The 22,798-nt window shown below is 42.5% G+C and overlaps 1 protein-coding gene across 1 annotated transcript; it reads right to left on the bottom strand.

The window, feature by feature from the left end:
• Positions 1 to 1,766: 1,766 nt before the first annotated feature.
• Positions 1,767 to 21,318, bottom strand: keap1b (kelch-like ECH-associated protein 1b). The gene is made up of 7 exons (XM_083766064.1): positions 21,167 to 21,318; positions 16,187 to 17,575; positions 14,021 to 14,266; positions 10,617 to 11,293; positions 6,535 to 6,740; positions 5,336 to 5,512; positions 1,767 to 4,218 (listed from the first exon to the last, which is right to left on the bottom strand). Exons 2-7 carry the CDS (start codon positions 16,490 to 16,492, stop codon positions 3,953 to 3,955), a joined length of 1,878 nt encoding a protein of 625 aa, XP_083622190.1. The 5' UTR covers positions 16,493 to 17,575; positions 21,167 to 21,318; the 3' UTR covers positions 1,767 to 3,952.
• Between the last annotated feature and the right edge of the window lie 1,480 nt (positions 21,319 to 22,798).

Below are 22,798 nucleotides of genomic sequence, written 5' to 3'. Positions count from 1 at the left end.
CATAAACCACAGCTGATTGCAAGGTGAGACATCGAGCCTCCTCTTCTAAACACAAGTTTTGACATGACATCATTCACATCACACGACTTTTTTAGTCACTGACCAAATCCGCCGGAGAGTGGCATTCTCCATGCTTATTGTCTCCACCAGGCCGAAGGCATGTGGGGAGAGTATGTTTTGCACTCCGTCCGTCCGCGTGTGTGTCCGTGTGTGTGTCCGTGAACAGCTAATCTCGGCCACCGTTAACCCGGTCGATGCCATATTTTGCACACACACTCCCTGGATGCCAACCATGAACCTCTGCCCCAAACTTTCCAGAACGGCCTGTTATAGCGCCACCAGGAGGCCGCTTTGTGCAAAACACGTTTTTGCACAGTACACCTACAGATTTTGTCCAAACATCACGCAAATTGGTACACAGTCTCTCTAGAGCCATTCAACGAAACGGGTCTTTCAGATTTATCAGACTCCATCCTGATTGGTTAAGATTGGCTTCCAAAGTTCACAGGAGTGCTCAGTTTCAAACAAAATGCTGCAAATCATGAACACATCGCGTGATTTCCGTGAAATTGTGCACCCACATTCCCACTAGGCCGAGGACGAAATGCCACATGAACAATTTCAACTCAGCCTCAAGGTGGCGCTATAACTGGCCGAAAAGTGTTTTTACCTCTAACTGCACGGATCTGTGGATAACCTGGTGGAGACCTGTGCCCGGAAGGGCACTTTTTCTAGTTATGAGTGCAACAAGGGCAGAAGTTTAGTCTGCTACCTAGATAGTCCAACTTATTTTATAGGCCTACATCTTATTTTATACATGCTGTAAAGAAGTGGTTCCCAAAGTGGGGTCCGGGGACCCCCAGGGGTCCTTGAAGGAGTTCCAGGGGGGCCCCAGCTAAATGATAGTTAGGAACTAAATGGACCCTTATGGGTCTGTACTCTGAGTGTACAAATGGAACCAAATGGACAATTGTACACCGAGTTAAATTAACATTGATTTTAGAATGTAAATTGGGGGATCCGAGAGATAAAAAATGGGGTCCGCAGTCCGCACTCCGCAGACTAATGCATGTCAAACGGAGGGTCCTTGGTTGAGAATCACTGCTAGAGCCTTCTCTCATGGGGGTCCTTGGCATATCTTTTCAAATGGGGGTCCGCGGGCTAATTAGTGTCAATTTAGGGGTCCTTGATATGAAAAGGTTTGGGAACCACTGCTGTAAAGGTAGTGTAAAACACATTTGTCTTTGAGTAGGCCTAATACAATAGGCTAGGCCTACTGGGCCTAAATAAATCTGAGGTATGTCAATTATTATTTCTGGTGGGTTAGTACTCAAGGGCCACGTACAATTTGAGATTGTGTCAACATAAATCTACATAATGTTCTTTCAGATTACCACCATCACATATCACATCTAGTTGTCAGATTCTGAGAGGAACTGAGATTTTTCATAGTCGTGGCCCATTATATTATTAACATGCTTCTCAGAATGGCTGGAAGTGCGTTTTTACAAAGGAGCAAAGTGACCACTGTTTTACATGACAAACTCATCAAAGACACTACACGATTCTCATTCTGATTTATGGAATTTCGACCTTGACTGGAACTTGTGCTTTTGAAACTTTGATCAATGGCGCCATCTACAGGGAAAAATAAGGAGGTATTTTACAGAATTGTGCTCAGACTTTCTTTTTACATATTTAAAATAAGTAAAAAATAAATTAAATAATATACTGGATGTTTGGCTGAATCACATTACACTCAGTGATAAAATAAACATATATTCTTTATTTTACAATGTGTTTTGTACAGAGTATTGTTTGCTGAAAAATTTACAAAGCATACCTTAAATATCCTAGGATTTCGTCTATTGACTGACAGGAAAATGTCCCTTTCAAAATGAGGCAAATTTTTACAAACGTTCAAAATTAGCATTCAACAAGCATTCCTAGTAGTTACACATGCTAGTTAGGAAGAGACACAACACCAGTCGATTTCAGTATAAACTGTCAGTTTTCGGTGTAAAAGAAAAAAAGGACCAGAACAAATAAATAAAAAACTGAGCTTTTAAATTCTGTACAAGACTTCTTAGAATATCAATGTACAAAATTTCACTTAAAAAACGTTGTAGCTTAAATCGCTGTTACAAATACATTTCTTTAAGCAGATAGATTTATTTTTTATTTATTCCAATATCTGAATACTAACGCAAGAACACGTGCAAATCACCTGTTTGTGAAGTTTGTCGCAGAAAACCCAATCAATGTCAAGTGAAAACTTAAAGGGGATGTTTCAATTATTCAATAAGTAGTGTTTTTTCCGTTTCAACTTTTTAAACACATTCAGCAACACATCGTCTTGAATACACTTCGTCTAAATGCTACAATATTCCCTTTCCACAAACCACACTTAAAACCTGTCCCTGCACTCTCTTGGCACTTCATACAAATATAAAATGGCCCCCGTGGGACTTACAAGAGGCGGCATGCTCGGCACGATGTTTGCTAAACATACCCAAAAGTGTCAGATCTAATTACACTGCAAGTGACTATGGGAGAAGGCAATTACAATTAATGCTTTTAAACGCATTGACTGCCATATATCATCATCATCATCATTTTTCGACCGCGGTCGAGATCATGGATTCCACAATGCTACGCCAGACTTCCCGGTCCTTCATTGCCACCCCCAGGCCCCAGTTCCTGCCTATTGAAGCATGTGTCCCCAGCTTTCTACCTCTGGTCCGCCCTGAGGCAGGACTCCAGAGAAGAAGGGAAGATATAACCTCATTGTCAGCACTGTAGCACCGGCCGGCAAACTGCGCTCTTCTGGATCGGACCAGTGAAGAAACACGGGGAATGTTGCCGTATATTAGATTAGTCTGCCATAGACTAATAGACTAATATGCCATAGACATTAGACTGCCATATATAAAATGAATTAATTATTTGCCACTGCCACGGTCTGTTCAGTGTATGCTCTTTTTTTTTTAAGGCCAAATCGTCCCAGGCCGTGAACCGGAAGTACACAACAGCTGTGTAACGTGCCATGGAAGGTTATTTAAATTCACCCCAAACAGATTTTAAATGCATTTAAAAGAATTGTTTACATTGAGAAGGATAGAGGCAGACCTTTTCACTTCCTGGTTAATTTTTCTGTTTTATCGATCGCCTAGCAACCGAGAGCTATTGATACGGTGGTGAAGAGCGAGCTCAATCTTAATCAATACAAACCTTTCAATGATGTCTGGGGACATCATTGGCGGTTAAGTGTTAAGCTTCATCTTGTGGATGCCTGGGCCACTTGGCTTATGAATAAACATGAAATCGCTGTGCCACAGGTTAGTTCTATTCCACATCAAGCACCTTCAGTGAATTATATATTGATGATTATAATCAAGCTCACAGGCATGATAATGGCACTTTGAACTTCACTCCCTTAAACTGACAAATGCTAGTTTTTGCTGTATCCTATTTTCTTACTTAAACAGAATGGATTTTCAAATTAGTTTTCAGCCCTGTTGGATTTGTTTTTTCCTGCACAAACTGAATAGGAAAAAAAAAGCCCACGGCTATTCCATGAGCAGCCCATGTCTAGTCCAATAAAGTCTAGTCCTTCTCTCCCATTGGTCAAAGCAGAGATGTTGTTGGTCCGATCAGGAAAATGCAAGACACTAAACACGCAGTCTAACATTATGGAAAACAATTCACAGACTACAAATGAATGATCAAAGTCCAGAATTTTAATTTAAAAAAATAGATAGCTCTTAGTTGTTATCTTAAGCCCCCCCCCCCCCCCCCCCCCCCCCCCAACTCAAATCAACTGACTTGTTGGGGGAAAAAAGATAGGAGGCAGGCAGCCCACACGGGTGTTTCTACATAACACGGCTGGCCTCCTGGGAGGAGCCATTTTCTCACGGAAGACTGAAGAGAGTGCTCAGAGTGCGGGGCAGTCTCAGGTGTCCTTACTGAAAGGTCCGTTGTGTCGTTGGACGTGGTGAGAGTTGAAACCGGAGCTGGTCGAGTGATACGCTGGCGATGACGCACCGCTGCCACACTCCCTCTCAGACTTCTCAGACGGATCCTTCTGGCACGGTTCCATGGTGACAGCCACACCTACTCCGCTTCGCCCCGATGTCATGCGAGTCACCTCCGACCACGTGTCCGCCTCTGAATCATAACATTCCACGCTATCCAGGAAATTGTTGCCATCGTAGCCCCCTGTTTACATAGAACAGGCGTTTATTTGTGTAACCGGTGTGTCCTTATGGTATGTCTTTGGTGGCGTTTGTTACGGTTTAACTACAGTATGCTACAGTATGCACAACAGTTATTTTATATTACTGTGGGTTTATTTACTTTCTCATTGGGGATGATAGAGAATACTGTGTTTGTTTTCCATGCATTGGATTTTTTTTAATTTTATATATAATGAGGTGAATACAGAATGTGTAACGGTCAATTAATTAAAGATGCTCTAAGTGTAAGTGATTCTTTTTTTGGGGTTGTTAAATAGCTTCATATTCCTGATCATAATCATTAAAGAGTTTGTTTAGCAATGGGTCTCCCCATCTCTCCAGCCCTTTGGCTCGGAATACCGATTTCATCCGATCAGTAGAGAAAAGTCATACAGGACAATCAAGTGAAATGGAAGGGAAGAAACAAACTTAAACGCTATAAAATGTAAGCTGATAATTGGGTACTCTCTCCTGATTGAATGAAATTGGTGACTCACCTGAACTTTTATTTTGTGTTTACTAAAGATCTGGAGAGATGATACTGAACTCTCTCTCTATAACAATGATTACTATCAGAATATAGAGCTTTAACCCATTTTGGGCAGGAACCCCTTTTGGTGTTTTAAACAAAAATAATTTAGCTATTGAAAAATAGCAGATCTACAAGCTCATGTGCTCCACACTACGAGCTTGTAGGTCTGCTATTTTTGAAAAATCGTGATATTTATTTCAGAACTTTTTTTTGAGGTCAGGCCTAAATGGGTTTTAATGTTTTGTTTTATCTATTGACATATTTTAATTATTTCAAGCATCCCTGGACACCACAGAGAATAGGCATAGTTTTTTGAGGTGCTGTCAAACTCAATAGAGTTAATAAATAAATAAGTAAATAAATAAAATTAAATAAGTAAATAAGTAAATAAATCATTCTACATGAGCAAGCAGTTGGTTTGGGTGTTGCTGTCTTAGGTGTGTGCCAAGGGCGGGTGGACTTAGTCTCTGTCAGTTTCTATTTTAATGAAGGTCTAAGGTATGTAAGGAATAATAAACATGCTATTTGCAGTTAGGAAAGCGTGACACATAATTCCCCAGATACGCACCCAGCACGTAGATCCGGCCATGGTGTGTGGTGACTCCCAGAGCACTGCGTCTGTGCCTCATGGAGGCAGCAAAGCTCCAGGTATCGGTCTCCACATCATAGCGCTCCACTGTGTTCAGCTGGTTGGTTCCATCATAGCCTCCCATCACATAGATGCGATTCCCCAGTGCACACACTCCTAGATGCAGAGGAATGGGTGGGCAAAGTACTATTTTTACTTTAAGATTTTTTGTATGTGTCTATGACAGTCAACAGACCCCCGGGTATGTGGTTATAATATGCAAATATGTCTTCCCTTTTTGTAGTTTCTTCCTGAAAGCTGAAAGCCTTTGAGTCAAAAGGCCCCATCGAAATACACACTAAAATCAGTAGTGGCCGCGGCTTCAGTTCAGGTGGGTTGTGCTAAGGTGGAAACCAGCCAGGGATACCTAATGAACTGGTGGGTGTTTTACAAGTAAAAGCCTAGACATGCACCCAGATCTGCTATTTTCAAAAAGGTTCTTAGACATTTGATACATTTGACATTTTGAGAAACGGGACCTTCTGCATAATGAGTACTTTCTACTTTGGGTACTGAAGTACATTTTGATGCAATTGCAAATTCTTTAGTACTTTTACTCAAGTACCTCAAAATTGTACCGGTACTTAAGTACTTATAAGTAAACTTTTACACCACTAGATGCAGAGGAGTGGTCAAGGTTCACTTTACTCGCCCGTTAATTCTCATCTTATAAACAGTGAATGGCTGTGAATAGACTTAAGACTACAGCTATGTTAGCCTATCAGCGATGTTAATATTTAAAAAGACGAGGGGCACTTTATTTCATTTCACAAGCGGTTTGTCACTTCTATGGCTGTTAAAGTGTCTACTAGGAAAGATAAATCTATGGATGATTAAATTAATAAAACACATTTTTTCTTCATCCCGACAGTAAAAGAGATGAATGGAAAAGTAAAGTGGATGAATGGGCCACTTAAAGCGTTTTCCATGTTCTCTATGCGTGATAATGACTTAGTGCATCTCCCGTTAAGAGTTAGGGCCGATTCATACTCCTATTTTAGAGCAGAATAAAAGTCGGTTCGGCGCTGTAGAGCCTACAATGTGACGTCATTTTAGGTTCGGGGGGGCGGGTACCGTGACTACCGTCCTAAAGTCGGCTTAACTGTTGCACCCCTACTGCATTTCTGATGGTTCCTCACCTGCACCAGAGCGGACCGTGTTCATGGCAGCCATGGACTTCCACTCATCCTTCTCGGGGTTGTAGCACTCAGACGAGCTCAGGCGGTGGGTCCCGTCGAACCCCCCCACAGCGTAGAGGAGCCGAGAGATGACGGCCACCCCCACGCCGATGCGGCGCGTCAGCATCGCGGCTACCAGATTCCACTGGTCTCTGTCTGGGTCATACCTGAGGTGAAGCAATGGAAATTCAACACTTTTAAAAACTCCCATCTTTAAACAGGATTCACAATTTCTTTCCCACTTCACACTAGTGAAGAGGAGACTTCCGCACACCCGGTTCCTTTCCAAGCATGTGCGTAGGTGATAAGGCTGTATAGGTAGGAGAGGATAGACCCGCACACACCTGCCACTTGCTGGTTCAAGAGAATCTTTAATTTTAAAGGAGAGCTATGTTTCAGTCCTTCCGCAAGCAACTGGCAGTGTGCAAGTGGCCGGGCTATTCTCTCTCCTACCTTCACTTCACAACTAATACTGATTCCGGTTTGGTTGTTCTGGCCTCATGACTACAAACCTGACTACAACATGACATGATATGTTACCTTTCACTTAAAATTAGGGGAAAAAAAGTAGATACACCTTGAGGGGGTATTCAAGGTTGGGGAAACCTGAGGTCCCTTCCTCGCACTGGTAAACAACTTACAGCTCCATGCTGTTCCAGATTGATTGAGTTTAAGTCTGAACTTGAGCATATTAAGATGTGATCTCCAACACATCTGGGTTGTTTTAGTATATTTATGAGGAAATATGTCCTGTTTGAGGGGTGACCAAGCCATGTTGTGTGAAAAAACATTATATAAAGGTTATAAATTAAATTCCATTTGATCAGGTGAAATAAGTATTTGATCCCCAAGCACATCATGACTTAATACTTGGTGGAGAAACCCTTGTTGGCAAGTACAGAGGTCAGACGTTTCTTGTAGTTGGTCACCAGGTTTGCACACACCTCAGGAGGAATTTTGGTCCACTCCTTTTTACAGATCCTCTCCAAATCCTGAAGGTTTCGAGGCTGTCGCTTGGCAACTCGAAACTTCAGCTCCCTCCACAGATTTTCTATGGGATTAAGGTCTGGAGACTGGCTAGGCCACTCCATGACCTTAATGTGCTTCTTCTTGAGCCACTCCTTTGTTGCCTTGGCCGTATGTTTTGGGTCGTTGCTGGACCATGCTGGAAGACCCATCCATGACCCATCTTCAGTGCTCTGGTTGAGGGAAGGAGGTTCTTGTCCAAACATCTAACCGTACATGGCCCTGTCCATCAACCCCACAACGCGGTGAAGTTGTCCTGTACCCTTAGCAGAGAAACACCCCCAAAGCATAATATTCCCACCTCCATGCTTGACGGTGGGGATGAAAACCATTGGAAACACATTACGCCGTAATGGATTGAAATCCTGAAGTGCCCGCAAGGTCCCCGTGCTCAAGAAGACACATGTACAGGCCTGTCTGAAGTTTGCCAATGAACACCTAAATGATTCTGAGAAGGCTTGGGAGAAGGTGATGTGGTCAGATGAGACCAAAATTGAACTATTTGGCATCAACTCGACTCGTCGTGTTTGGAGGGAGAGGAATGCTGAATACAAACCCCAGAACACCATCCCCACCGTCAAGCATGGAGGTGGGAATATTATGCTTTTGAGGTGTTTCTCTGCTAAGGGTACAGGACAACTTCACCGCGTTGTGGGGTTGATGGACGGGGCCATGTACGGTAAGATTTTGGACAAGAACCTCCTTCCCTTAACCAGAGCACTGAAGATGGGTCGTGGATGGGTCTTCCAGCATGGTCCAGCAACGACCCAAAACATACGGCCAAGGCAACAAAGGAGTGGCTCAAGAAGAAGCACATTAAGGTCATGGAGTGGCCTAGCCAGTCTCCAGACCTTAATCCCATATAAAATCTGTGGAGGGAGCTGAAGCTTCGAGTTGCCAAGCGACAGCCTCGAAACCTTCAGGATTTGGAGAGGATCTGTAAAAAGGAGTGGTGCAAACCTGGTGACCAACTACAAGAAACGTCTGACTTCTGTGCTTGCCAACAAGGGTTTCTCCACCAAGTATTAAGTCATGATCTGCTTGGGGATCAAATACTTATTTCACCTGATCAAATGGAATTAAATTTATAACCTTTATATAATGTTTTTTTCTGGACTTTTTTGTTGATATTCTGTCTCTATCTGTTAACATAAAAGTACCATAAAAATTAGACCGCTCATTTATTTGTATTGGGGCAAATTTACAAAATCAAAATCAAATAATTATTTCCTCCACTGTATGTGACGTTAATGAGCACTAGTATAATGAGTACCAGTAGGGGCGCTGTTTGCCACTGTTGCCTGCTAATGAGAGAGAGAGAGAGGGGGGGGGGGTTCGGTTCACATGGGTGTGATTTTTGTTTTAAAACTTGATTCAGGGTATGCGGTTTAAAACTGTCAGTGTCACCTCCTTGCTGGGGTAGGACAATACTACTTTTGCAGCATTGGGAATGTTGAGCGGAGGCTCTACGTCCTCCCAGTCACTTGGGGATACTCACTGGCAGCCGTGCAGGTGAGCCAGTAGGATCATACAACAGCAGTTAAAAACACAAACAAATACCGTAATGTGCCGAATATAAGACTAATCTGATTATAAGACGACCCCTATTTTCCAAGACTCATTTGTGGAAAAAGAACATTGAAAGTCAAATAGTCTTCTAGTCCCAGACTATAATACGACCCTGTTTTTTAGGATATTTACATTGGAAAAAGATATTCAGGACAATAGGGTATGTGCGGAGAATTGGGTAGAAGGCGGCGTTAAAAGCGAAATAAATAAATAACGCTTTCTGTAATTTGCTCATTGTTGTTTGTAGACTGTTGAAGCCGAGTTATTTGTGACTCTGCAGTTTCCTTTCTAGTATTTCGGCTCGATTTATTTACAGTAAATATATTTGCCAACATAAATATATATATATAGTATATAAAATATAAATATAGTATATATTAATGCAAAAAGGAATGTTTTCCTTGAAAGGAAAATGAAATTACAATGCAGTGACTAAAACACTGAAGTGTACACCGTGTACAGCACAGAACACTGAATCTACAATGTTCATTGGGTATGTCATGTCCTGGGGCAGTTCAGCACTCAGTGAACCAATACTAAAAAGAAAAAACTACAATAAAAACAAGAATTAAGCTACCCAGTCTCATTAATCCTTTAATATCCACAAAATACACTGTGTAGTGTAGGCCTAGGCACCGTGGTGCCTCATCCATTAAGAATGCTAATCATGGAAATGACTGGGCGTGTTGCATGAAATCCATTCTACATTTTACTTGCTTTCCTGTCAAATTTGACTGCCTTAACCACATGAATAGTTATTATTTAGTTATAGTTATTATTATTATCTTAATAAATTAATTAAAAAAAATCAATGCCACACCAAGTGCTTTTCAGCAATCTAGGTCTAGGCCTGAAACATACTGGTACTTAATGTAGAGTATATGATATGCAAATGACAGATCGGCCCATGTGGTGCACAGTGCTGCACATGCACAGACTGTAGACACTTTATAAATGGCAGTGGTTTCGACTCCCGGGTTCGACTCCCGATCCAGACGGCTTTACTGCATGTCACGCCCCCCATCTATCTCCCTATTTCCTGTCAGCCTACTGTCTGTCCCTCTATTACATATAAAAAAATAAAGGCGAAAGCCACAAACAATGAAATGTACTAACTGTCACAGGGTACACGAATGAACGCATGCTCAAGGCATTTGGTTCGGTCCTACTTACAGTAGGACCGAGTTTCGGCTTAACAGAAGTTTACAGAACCCAGTGTACAGCACACAAAAATCGAAATGTGTGTGAAATGAGGGGCGCCTCACTTTTAACAAACAGTTTGTTTAAAGTGCTCTAGACAAGCCCCGTCCTATGTCCATCTTTGAGTGTTTGTGTACACAAACATCGAAGACAAAAGTGTGTAAACAGTTTTGGCTGCCATATGATGTCATTTCCAAAAGCCGGATGTTGGCAGGGCTAGCGCGCCCCTCAAATAGCAATTCACTTACCGCTCGACGCTATTGTGATGAATACACCCGTGCGACCCTCCCACGGCATAGATCATGCCGTCGATGACGCCGACGCCAATACGGTTCCTTGGCACGCTCATGGGAGCACACGGCAACCAGCAGTTGTTCATAGGATTGTAGCAGTCCAACGTGTTAGAGTCCATGTTACCGTCGGGCGCATTGTTCCTTCCGCCGACCGCATAGAAGAGCCCACTGATCACACAGGCGGCCAGGCCACTCCGGGGCACCTGCAGGTCGGCCAGCCTCAGCCAGGCTCCCGTGCAGGGATTGTAGGCCTCCAGGAAGCTGAGGGACTGGCGGAAGTAGCCGCCCGCCGTATAGATGAGCTGCGGCACCTTGGGCGTTCGGCAGGAGTTGAGCTTGGTGGGCTTGTGGAGGGTGAGGTCCTGGAAGATCTGTGCCAGGTAGTCCTTGCATTGGGGGTCCCAGTCTAGAGACTGGAGCTGAGCCTGCAGGAAGTTGGGGGTGAGGGAATGGCAGCGAACGGCCTGAAGCAAGGCCTGGACGTAAGGCCTCCGGTTCTCCCGGTCGGAGCGCACCCAGGCCACGCATGCCTGGAAGACCTCAGACTCGCAGCGTACGTTGAGCTCATCGCGGCTGATGAGGGTCACCAACTGGCAGTGGGACAAGTTGAAGAACTCCTCTTGTGTTGCCACCTGAAGGAAGGAGAAAGGGAAAACGTTATACACACATACAGTCAATATTCTCAATAGAATCATGAAAATGTCTTGATGGAACTACTTTTGTCAGGTATCAACATACAGAGAAGCACAGATGACAAAGCTGGAAAGTTAGCTGGTGCAAGAGGCTAGCCCACTTTTAATCCTGGTGTTTAATTAAATGTTGTAATATTAATCTACTTTCCGCAATTCCTTTCAGCCAGTATCATAGGATACTATTCAAAATTATAAACATACATTTGTTTGGTAGGCAAAATGCTAAATGTTTGGCCCGGACGGTTATCTCAACTGTCTGGGCAGTGGGCACCTAGGCTGCCAAGCCAGCCGGATGGCGTGCTGCAGTGTCACTGCCCATCTCTCTCCCTCTTTCCGGTCTAATTACTGTACCCTATCAATAAAAGGCAAAAAACGCCAAAAGAAATCTTTAAAAATGCTAAATGTTTGAGACATTTCTTTCAATTAATTATAAGCCTGTAAAGCCCTTTAAGACTGTAAGTGATGAAGGCTGAACAAATAAAACTGAATTGAACCAATTAAGCTATAGTTAAAGTTACACACCCACTCTTATCCTTTGCCACAGTTCCTGACTACCCCTGAAGTTATGCAGACTTGCAGCACAGGTAAACCCACATTTTACTCACCCTGTGACTCACTGTGCTCATATTTGACTATGACCTGACCACACAGAGGCACAGGGCAATTGTTTGCAAAGGCTTGAAGCGGAAAAGTCAGCCTACGGAAACCACAATGGAACTGTATTTACTCACGACACATTTCCCCTGCAGACACAAGAGACCTGGCATGAACTGACTCAAAGTGTTCGGTCAAAGATGCCAGTGCCCAGTTATGAACTGGAAGATGAAATAATCTTTATAATGTGCGACTAACTTTGCACCGAAATAAAGATATATTGGGTTAACCCATATCAGTTTTAGATTAGACGAGCCATATTATCTCTGTTCAAACTATAACCTTGTGACTAAAATAAATTATATAATGGTCCTCAATTCGGGTGAAAGCAGCCTGTTGTTGGAGACACACTGACTAGGGCAGGTCAACAAAACAGTACGGAAATGGACAATTACAACCCAACTCTGGCAGTAAAGGCAAACCAAACTAATTAAATTAAGCCAATCATTTAAAAGTAAAATGTAAGAATTTGCCTTCTTCACCCCGAAGAACGCAGTTTAGTCTGTCTGAAATGTCAGTGCGTTTTTAAGTCTCTGTCCACAGTACATTATTGGTAGCAACTACATGTGTGTGGCAACTCTTTTATTCTTGTTCACTTCCTTGGGTGGCACCTCGAAGTGAACGGGTGTGCGTTGCAGCCTTGGTAACAATAATTAACATCAGACAGAGCAGAGGACAGCTCTTCATTTCACGTGCACACATTGTTTCTCTGAAACATTGTGCACAATTCCTACACTATACACAAGACAACACAGTGCAACTGACTAAGTTTCATGTACTGCTCATGAGATCTGATCTTTTGATATTGCCTAAATTGCCCAGCATTGTTCAATACTCGTTTCTTATCTCAGAGTCAAACTATTCTGTCTGTTATTTCCCGATGGCAGATGATCGCTGTTCTCAATAACAGACTCCTTTTACATTGCTATAGAAGCGGAAGCTTGTGAATCATTCAAATAATGTTCAAATCATCAATATTCCATGGCAAATGTTAATTTTGTTCACAAGTAGCCATAGCCAAGCGGCATAATGCACAGTCACAGTGAGGTGGTCATTATTGGTGCCTCTTAGTGCTGGTCCTGCAGCACCCTTTCTGGGTTTATTATCCAATAATGGCCGGCTGTATAACATTCTTCCTTACTTAATTGAACATCACAAATGCAGTTAAGGACAGAAATTTCAAAACAGAAATGAGATATTCGCCCGGGACCCAAACTAGTGAAAATAGCAGATCTACAGGCTCACAACGCAGACCGGCTATTTTCACTACTTCTTAAATATTTGTTCTATAATTTATGAAATTTCTTGGATTTTTCTTTCATTTCTTACTTTACATTACTGAGAAAAAAAACTTGGATTTTGTTATTAATTAATGAAAAGTTTAGCTTTTTGGGATTTTTTATTTGTTTTAATTAATTAAAAACCAAATTTGTAGGAAACAAAAACTAAGGGGACCCATAACAATGTGTCCGCGACCCACAAATGGGTCCTGTTCCACTGTTTGGGCTCGTGACATGCACTGCCGTGCTGCGGGTTAAAGATCACCCGTGGCTCCCGACATGTGCTGCGGGTTGAAACTAACCCGTGGCGGGTTAAAGGTTTCATGACATTAATTTATTTATATTTCGTTTTCTCTTTTAGGTTTTATGACCTCAATTACACCCAAACAACCTGAACTTTGAACATTCAGTGGATTTTCTGTGGTCTGGGATTTTCTCTGTGTCTGCCTTTTGAGCTGCAATGAAAACGTTGACAACTAGGCAAATCCCATTGTCATATATGGGATTTGCTGGCTCTTACATCACACTCTACTGAATGTTAAAAGTTCAGGTTTTTTGGGTGCAATTTAGCTCAGAAAACATGAAAGAAATCCCTCACAATCCCTTTAAAATAAATCATCCGTGGCGTGCCGTGTGTGCCTGTGGTTAGGTTTTTGGGTAGGGTGTTAGACTCATGACTGTAGGACGTACAGTTGGTATGTCTGAGGGGAAACAGTGGATATAGACAGCGCACCTGGCTGAAGTTCATGTAGATGTATTCGCGGGCCTTCTGGTGGAGCTCCGTGCAGCTGATCTGCTCGGCGAAGTTGGCGATGCCGATGGCGTTGCTGGGATCCAGCTGCGTCACCAGGAAGTCACAGCACGCCCGCACCACGCTGTCGATCTGGTACATCACCGCCCCGTTCATCACGTGGATCACGCACTTCTCCCCCACGGAGATGCTCGCCGTGTAGGCAAACTCTATCAGTCTGTCCATGACCTAAGTCCAGTGGGTGGAAAAAGTGTTTAACACAAGTAAAAAGTATCACTATTGCAATTGTAGAACTACTCTGTTATGCAAGTAAAAGTCCGGTAATTAAAATGTACTAGAGTACAAATGTATTGGCATCAAAATTTACGTACCAAAAGTAAAAGTACTCATTATGCAGAATATGTGCCATTTCATGTTTCCAAATGTATAAAAACTTTTGAAAATAGCAGTGTGATTGAGAGAGAGAGAGTGAGAGAGAGAGACAAGCTTATCAGTAGCAGCTGTGTTGTAATCACAAACTCACTCTTTAAATTAACATACTGTACAACAGTGGTTCTCAAACTTTTTCATGTCAAGGACCCCAAATTGCCACTCATTAGCCAGCCAGGGCTAAGCCCCATTAGAAGATATACGCCATGAACCCCCATAAGAGAAGATTTTTACAGCTCTAGCAGTGATTCTCAACCAGCTTAATTTCAAGGCCGGCCAGGTTTTACCTGAATTAGGTTACGGTCCCACATTTAAGTTAGTTTAAGTTAATTTAACTCTGAGAGTTTACAAATGGGTCCATTTGGTTCCATTTGTACACTCTGAGTTACAGACCCATAAGGGTCCATTTGGTTCCCAATTATCATTTAGCTGGGGACCCCCTGGAACTCTCTCAAGGACCCCTAGGGGTCTCCGAAACCCACTTTGGGAACCAGTGCTGTACTCTCTGACACTGCGTCGGCATGTGTGACATTACATATTACAAACCACTTCCTTAACATTTAAAATCTTTGTCCGTCGTGTCTGTGGTTTTATGAATAGTCTACTGTGGTTTATGAATGTAGGGCTCTTGCAAAGTCATAATACTGCACATAATACTGAGCAAACCCGTCGTCGCTTGTGCTGCGTGTGCATGTGTATGTACTTGGCAGGCGCCCAGGGTGCCAGCCAGGGAAAAATACATGCCGTACCATTCACAAACTCTTGATAATGAGGTCATTCTGATATTCAATCTCCTTTTATCATGCCAGGTTGGGGTTTGTGCCGTGTGGGTGAACTGGCTGGGGCAAGTAATATTGCTTGTTTTGAATTATAATAAAACAATATTATCATGAATGCAGCTGTGTTATTGAATTGAATGAATGCAATGCAGTGTGTTATTGTATAAAACGAAATCAGTCACGAGATGTATTTATCTTGGCCACATGGACGCATCACGTCGTCAATGTTTGTTTAAGCGCTGCCCTAAACAAACATTAAAAGTCCATAGACTTGGCTGTAATTGTGTGATGTAATTTCAAAAGTCAGGCATTCCCCTAAAAACAGCCTGTATCAAATGACTGTTAATTGTAATGTAATAAATTCCCTACAGTAGCAGCCTGACACTCTCAAAACTATGTAATGGACTCTCAATGGACTGGGGATAAATTAATTGATTCTGCTGGTTTACTATAGCAATAAGTCCGGGCAGAGGCCTTTTGTAGCGGTTCTGGACAACCGTGGGTCCGACCGACTCGACACCGGGGTGTGTGGAACGTGGAAATTTGCATTACAGACGGCTTGTAGATCTGCTATTTTCACTCATTTGGATTATTTTGGGTCTCTCTCAACCTGAAAGGTTTGGGAACCACTGCAATACTAAAATAACGTTGAATAGTGCAATCCAAAAGTCTAAAATAAAGTATTGCTGCCATCAGGAAGAGAGAGAGAGGGTGAGTGTGGCCAACACCCAGCCAGTTATAGAGCACACTGGGAATACTGGCCAGGTGCTCCCAATGCACTGATTGGCACCCCAATTTCCCAACCTGCAGGCCTTGTAGAGTAGGCAGCACAGACCCCTGGTAGACCAACCTACAGGGGGCTGTGACAAACATTGAGTGACACCATTTAAAACGATGCACTGCAGGAAAGAAAAAAAACATCTGAAACAATCTCACTCACCCTGGGGTGAATCCCCTCGATGGGCACCACCTCCATGCCACACTCCTTCAGGCCGTTGGTGAACATGGCTCTGAAGACGGGCGACGACGACGCCAGCACCACCTTGTGGGCCACGAACTCCACCGCCTCCAGGTCGTTGTAGCGCACGCGGAGCGTCACGTCGCAGAGCTGCCGCTCCAGCCGCAGCTCGTTCATGATGGCGAAGGCGGCTGCCGTGTGGCTCTCCAGCGTGTAGCTGAAGACGCGGTGTCCGTTGCGCGTCGATGGCGTCACCAACGCCTTGCATTCTGTCATGCACTCAGTCATTTCCTTCCGCGTCTCTCTCCCCTCCCTCCTCGTCCCTTTTATTCAAGAACAGTGGGGGCTGTGCTACGGGCCATCCTCGCGCCACTGGAGGTATTCGGTAAAAGATAAATGAATATTTGAACCTCAACAAAGTAGTGAGGGTTTTGTGAAAGGTTTGAGGTCTTTTTCCTCCGAGTAGGCTTGGTTCTGTGTTTGTTGCTGTAGAGAATAGTGCAAATTTTGAAATCAGTTTATGGATATGCGTCCTTCGCGTTTAATCCGTGAGTTCAGCCATAGTGATCAGTAGGGAACAACTAGACGCTTGTATGCCAACTGCCGCTCATGGCTTTTCGTGCAGTCCGACAGTTAAATGATTTATTGCATCAATAGCATCCAAATTCTGGGTTCCTCTGCTTCTGTCCACGGGTAAACTTTGTTCCTAGTATAATTTACAGATTCAGGCAGGGGTGGACTGAGAAACGTTTTATGGCAAGACTAGGTCCAGTAAGAATCAAGGGAAACATTGGCCCAATGTTTCAGTGTAACTGTTTGTGTTGGCAACACAAGTATTATCTCACTGCAGAGGGGGATGTCGACACTCTCCAACCGTTCCCTAGAACAGTCTGCGCAAACAGGAGTCTATTCAAACATCTACACCATGCGTTTCCAAAATTTGCTGATTAGCCAACTTCAGCATGGCAGGAATTGCTAAATTCAATAACTACACTACACTCATTACACACTCGCACAAAAAAAAGTATTTTAAGGTGCCTCTGAGAAATGACAGTTAGATCAAGCTTGCATATTGATTTTCTACTCCCAGGAGGATTAAATCAAAGCTAAGGTGATTCACACATGGCTTGTCTTCTGCCAGAGCTCCAGGGACAGATAGCAAAGACTGGGCAGTGGAAAGCTTGTCAACTGTAAGAAAAAGAAGAGGGTCTACTGCCAAAAATGTCATCAGTGCTGCTTGAAGTTAACAGGAACGGGGGGTGTGCGTGTTGTTCACTGGATTACCCAGGAGGGGCCTTCGTAGAGGTTGGCCAGCTAAGGAATCCGTTTGCACCGCTGCGTTTACTGGGAAGCTGTTGGTTCAGCTGGCAGCTGGGGGGAGAAAAGACAGAGATTGTGTTTAGATACAGAATTCTGCTCAGTTACGGTGGGTATGTGTTATTTGTAGTGACACAACACAAATGTAGCTTCATCAATGTTTTCTTATTAGGTTATTGGCTGGTTTATACATTTATTTGCAGAGTGCTAAAATGATGATGGAATCTTGCACACAGCAAATAAGTTATATGGGAGGCAAGTGACTCAGCTCAGCTGAAGTAACTAAGCAACAGTCTTATGTGATGGTGAACATGCACTGCTGTAACTTCACACCCTGTGTGTACTTCCTTCTAAAGTACAGTAGGGTCAAAGTTTTATCCTAGTCATTGTGAGCCTGTTCCCGTCCCGGTCATCATGACACATCCTTGTAGTATTTAATCACGTGCCTCTGATCTTCGTGTGTCAAGTCTGTTTAAGTGTTTTTATACAAACGTTTCGACAGACAAAGCATTTTGTACAAGTGCACTGCACATGTGGATTAGCAGACACTTCTCTTAATAGTATAAAACAGCCACAACCACTTACAACTTATGCTTTGGCTATTTTGAGAAAGTTTCGAAAAAAAGTGTGAAAAGATTTCACCAGTGTTAATGTTGTTAAGGGTTTAGTTTTCACATTGTAAAAAGGATCTGATAGAATTGCTTGGAGAGTAATTGGTGTTATCAGTCTCAATCTCGGGAGTCATTGATGTAAGAAAGAAGTCTGACAAACTATTGTTTACACAGGCCCGCCATCTCGGATCAATCTACGAGGCCCGTTTGTTATGGAGCATAGCAATGAAAGCACTAGCCGAGGATCCTGTGCTGGGTCTGCCAAACATAGCGTGCATAGGTTCCCCCTTTTAAATCCTTTAAGTATACAAGTCTGTGCAGGGGTACACACGAGTATTGAATTTGTTTGTGGACAAGCCTAGGAGCCTTCTTGAATGTCTCCAGAGATGTGACATAAGGGAATGTAGGGAGTGTGAACGGGATAGCAGAGGAGTGACGCACTGTACTGGGGAAGATGGAGTGACTTAAATTAGGCCTGATTTTCGCCGGCCAGCGTGACTGAGTGTTTTATTTGCCCCGTCTTGTGACCAATCCAGTTTGTCTCGTAAAGGAGGGAAGAGGTGTGCTCTAGTCTGCAGCACTAGCAGAACTATTTAGACTGGTTGCAAACATTATGCAGGAAACTGTTCTACCATACCAACATGTACAATCACAAATTCATCTATTATGTTTTTAGTTGCTCTCTGTAGAATTCTGAATTAGTTGAAGATTTTCAGAGTTGCAGTAAAAAACTCAATGAGTTCAGGATTGGGTTCTTGGAAAACAGTACCGTAGAGAACGAAAGAAAGAAAAAAAAAAGACTAAAAGAAATGTGCGTAAATTGTAGTAAATATGAGGTGAACAAGTTACCAAACTAATTTACACAATGACCTGTTGGGACTTACAAAACAATACCTTTATTTTGGAAGTCTAGATACAGCACTTATTTTCAGAATATGAATTCTCTTGACAATGACAATGACTGACAAGAGAGAACAGTATCACCAGCCTGTATTGTGCTCACTGACCAGAGACCGTTAAGAGTTACTCAGCAGTAAAGGTGGTGCAGCTCGATGTTCCCAGTTATATAACACAACAACCTTAAGCTATGCACATAAAACAATCATTACCTACAAAGGGGGGATAAGAGTATGAGCATACATAGGCCACGTCGGTTAGGAACTGAAACGTTGGTACCAGTAGTTCCATCCTGGGCTCCCCTAGAGTTATAGGCCCAGACTGAGACCACACCAATGATTCACCCATGCAAATTGCAACTCCTTGCAACCAAACGGTTTGAGTAGTTGCATGCAACCAGTTACCATTATCCACAATGGCAGTTGCAAGGAGTAGCATTGGTGTGACATGTCTTTAAAACCGTTTCGTTGCAAGGAGTTGTGACTTGTTGCATTGGTGTGGTTTGGGCTTTAGTGTCCTTGCCTTTGGTGTATGAACTTGTGTGTGTGTGTGTGTGTAATGCACAATCTATGAAAGTCGCCTTGGATAAAGGGACTACATTTGTATTGTGATGAATATACATGTTTTTCATATTTAAAAAACTAAATAAATAACCAAAGTAGCTGATGAACAGGTTCACAAGGCATTGAATCCAATGTGTTGTGAGCATGTCAGCATGACTGTCCATTTTAGCTATTTTTTAGAAATGTAAGACAATTTCATAAAGTATAAAATAGAGATAAAACCAGGAAGAGACAACACCTACTGTATACTTCCTCATATCGCAATATTGATAGAATATCAATTGACCTATACTGCCAAGTGCCAAACTGTGCCCTACTATTAAATCAGTGTTGTGAAAGTGAAATGAAACCAAAGGTAACTGATGTCTTGGATATTTCCAAGGATATCTGTTCATCAAGTCAACTCTGTGTGTTATTGTGCCACATTGCAATGTGCCTGAGAGAGTGAGTAAACAAAATAGTTTGAGAAGAAGGTTGCTCAACTTTGAGATGCAGGATACGACACAGGACACAACTGTAAATGACTCCCTGTCCCTGGCAGACAGACAGGCCCTTAGAATCCCCGGGCTAAAGTTGACAGTTTATCCGTGCCAAATGTCAGTTCATATTTCAAACTAAAAGAATAAGCATAATTGTTTATAGTTTTATCGTGTGACATAAATATCTACAATTAGCTCTCGTAGCGTTTTCAAATAAACAGTCTAAGCCAAACAAACCATATAATATGAGTTGCACAACAGTATAAATACGAGTCAAACTTTCATGCACTTCTAAATTCTAATGATTAAACAGATCACATATAGTTTACATTTGAAGGCTGCAGACAAACCGTTAATCCGATTGAATAGTACCCCTGGGAATAGAGTGGAGCAAGATTACGAGACGGTATGTGATTTAAGAATTAAGAGGGGCAATAAATTCTAACAATACGCTCCATGGAGATTGATAAAATAAAATAAAAACCTGTCATTCTGTGACTCGATATCGAACTCTTTCGCCAACGTGGACGTGTCTTCACATAAAACTGCCTGTACCAAAGCATGACCCAGAACTGAAGTGGAGCCATGCAGCCATGATCCTTAAAGCCCCAAAAAGACTTAAACAATAACGATTTCAGTGAAATCATTATCTGCCTAAAACACTAGTGTCAATCAATCACACAAAGAAAGGCTTGCTGGGGTTTCCCCTAGAACTGGGTCACCGCTTTTTGCTGTTCAAAATAATCTTGAAGCGCTGCTACTATGCACACTGATAATATTATTATCAATACAAGCCAAAGTGTCTCGATCAAAAAGCCCTAATTGCCGTGCAATCAGCGTTATTATCGGAAACCAATACTGAAGATCAATGAAGAATGTTTTGACACGAGTCTCAGGCTCATAATAGACAGTAACGTAATGGTTGGAGTGAGTCGACCCTCGAGTAAGAAAAAAAAAAAACGCTGCCAGAGCGGGATCTAAATATATTCTTGTTGGTAAACATACTCGCCGCGCGTTAATGCGATTAGCTGAAATCTATACAAAAAAATCAATCAACCGAGGCGTCTTAAATACAGAGAAAACATGAAAACTCACGTTATATAGTCTCGTTATTAGACCCTTTCCTCCACGGTCGCGGGCTGGCTGGCTGTCTCTCTTTCTCTCTCTCGGTCTGTCTGTCTCACTGTATGCCTGTCTGTCTGTATGCCTGTCTGTCTGTCTGTCTTTCTGTCTGTCTGTGCGAGGCGAGCAAAGCTGTAACTCACCATGACTAAGCATTGTGCGAGTAGAGCCCGCTGCTCTCCGCTGTCAAAATAAGAGTCGACCCAAAGGAAAGAGAGAAAGGAGGCGGGGATCAGATCAGTGTTGCCAGATTTTGCGACAGAAATAGGTCTATGAATGAAAAGCCCAAAAGAAGCCCCACTCCACAAATGAGTACTATACATTTTAATCCGATATTCATGATCAGCCGTTTGAAAATAGCCGATTCAGAAGCTCACAACGCGCTGTGAGATTTATTTTTTTAATAATAAAAAACTTACATATTTTCACAAATCTGATATGGGGATCCCTGGCACAAAAGTATTGATTGATTGGGTACATTTCAAACAAAAGCAGAAGTCAATACAAAAACTGGGATGAAACCATGAAAAGCACCTAAGACCTGTTTACATCAGGGTCCTCATTTTCAATTCATCAGAAGATTTGAATACATACAAATATACACTTCTATGAAAAACAGGAAATCATAGAAAGTATGAATTGGCAGGGGTGAGGTGGGCTCTGGGAGTGAGGCCAAGTATGGGAGCCTTGTTTTAAAGTGCAGTCAAAGAAACCTTGTATGAGGGCTCCTGGCCTGGGTTTTTGTTGACCAGTGAGGAGATCCTGCACAGGAATCTTGTTCTTTAGTTGCCTTATTTGATTACATGTAATTCTCAATCAATCAATCCAACAGAAAAACAAGGTAAAAGGTCGCTTGTAATAAGCGGACATGGCAACACTGGCGGGGATTTGCCCCACGGCAGCGAATGTGAGCGGAGGGCGACGAGCTTTTATTGAGAAGGACTTTTATGAATCGAGGAAAAGTGTATGTGCCTTATTGTGTGCTGTAGCAGTAGTAATCAATCAATTAAATCTGTTAAAAGTTAGATACATTTACCAAAGGATTAGACTAACAATGCAAACATGAGATAGGCGCTAGGCAGTAGGCAGGCTACACCTTACTCTAATAATGTACAGATATAAGGAGAGAAGAGAACACAATCACAGTAACACAATTAAGTTACAATGATCAAATAAAGGCAAAAGTAAAGTAAAGTAGCTAGCACGAATACCACCCTTTACCAACTCGCCCCCGCGAAGTGTTAATGTAAAACTGTTAACTTAACAGTGAATTTAGTATTTCCCTCCTGTAACTGCTCCTAAACCATCTTCATCTGGTGCAGAAATAAGACAACGTCCCAACTGATATCGAGAGGGCTTTTTATTTATCCCAAGCGACAACGTGAAAAACTGCAAAGAAATCACATAATATTTTTTAACCACAATGAATTATTACCACATGAAATTATGAATGCCCTTGTCAGTCAGTCATGCTGTCTTTTTAAATGACCATGAATTGTCCATATTATCACAATATGTCCGCATGTCACAAACAAATACACGATACAATGGCAATATAACTTTTACAGACACCAAACAAAACAACTGGGAACATACCGTATGCGC

The sequence above is a fragment of the Protomyctophum parallelum genome, assembly GCF_964188405.1.
Source record: "Protomyctophum parallelum genome assembly, chromosome: 5".
Taxonomy (NCBI): Eukaryota; Metazoa; Chordata; class Actinopteri; order Myctophiformes; family Myctophidae; genus Protomyctophum; species Protomyctophum parallelum.
Note: the sequence above shows the minus strand (reverse complement) of the source record. Positions and strands in the feature narration are given on the sequence as shown.

Bases quoted from the DNA above. Each gene is read 5' to 3' on its own strand.
- keap1b (XM_083766064.1), bottom strand. From the start codon at position 16,492: ATGACTGAGTGCATGACAGAATGCAAGGCGTTGGTGACGCCATCGACG. The intron at 6,741-10,616 runs GTAAGTGAATTG...GCTTCACCTCAG, and splicing joins CATCACAATAGCGTCGAGCG to GTATGACCCAGACAGAGACC. The intron at 5,513-6,534 runs GTGAGGAACCAT...CTCTGCATCTAG, and splicing joins CACGGTCCGCTCTGGTGCAG to GAGTGTGTGCACTGGGGAAT.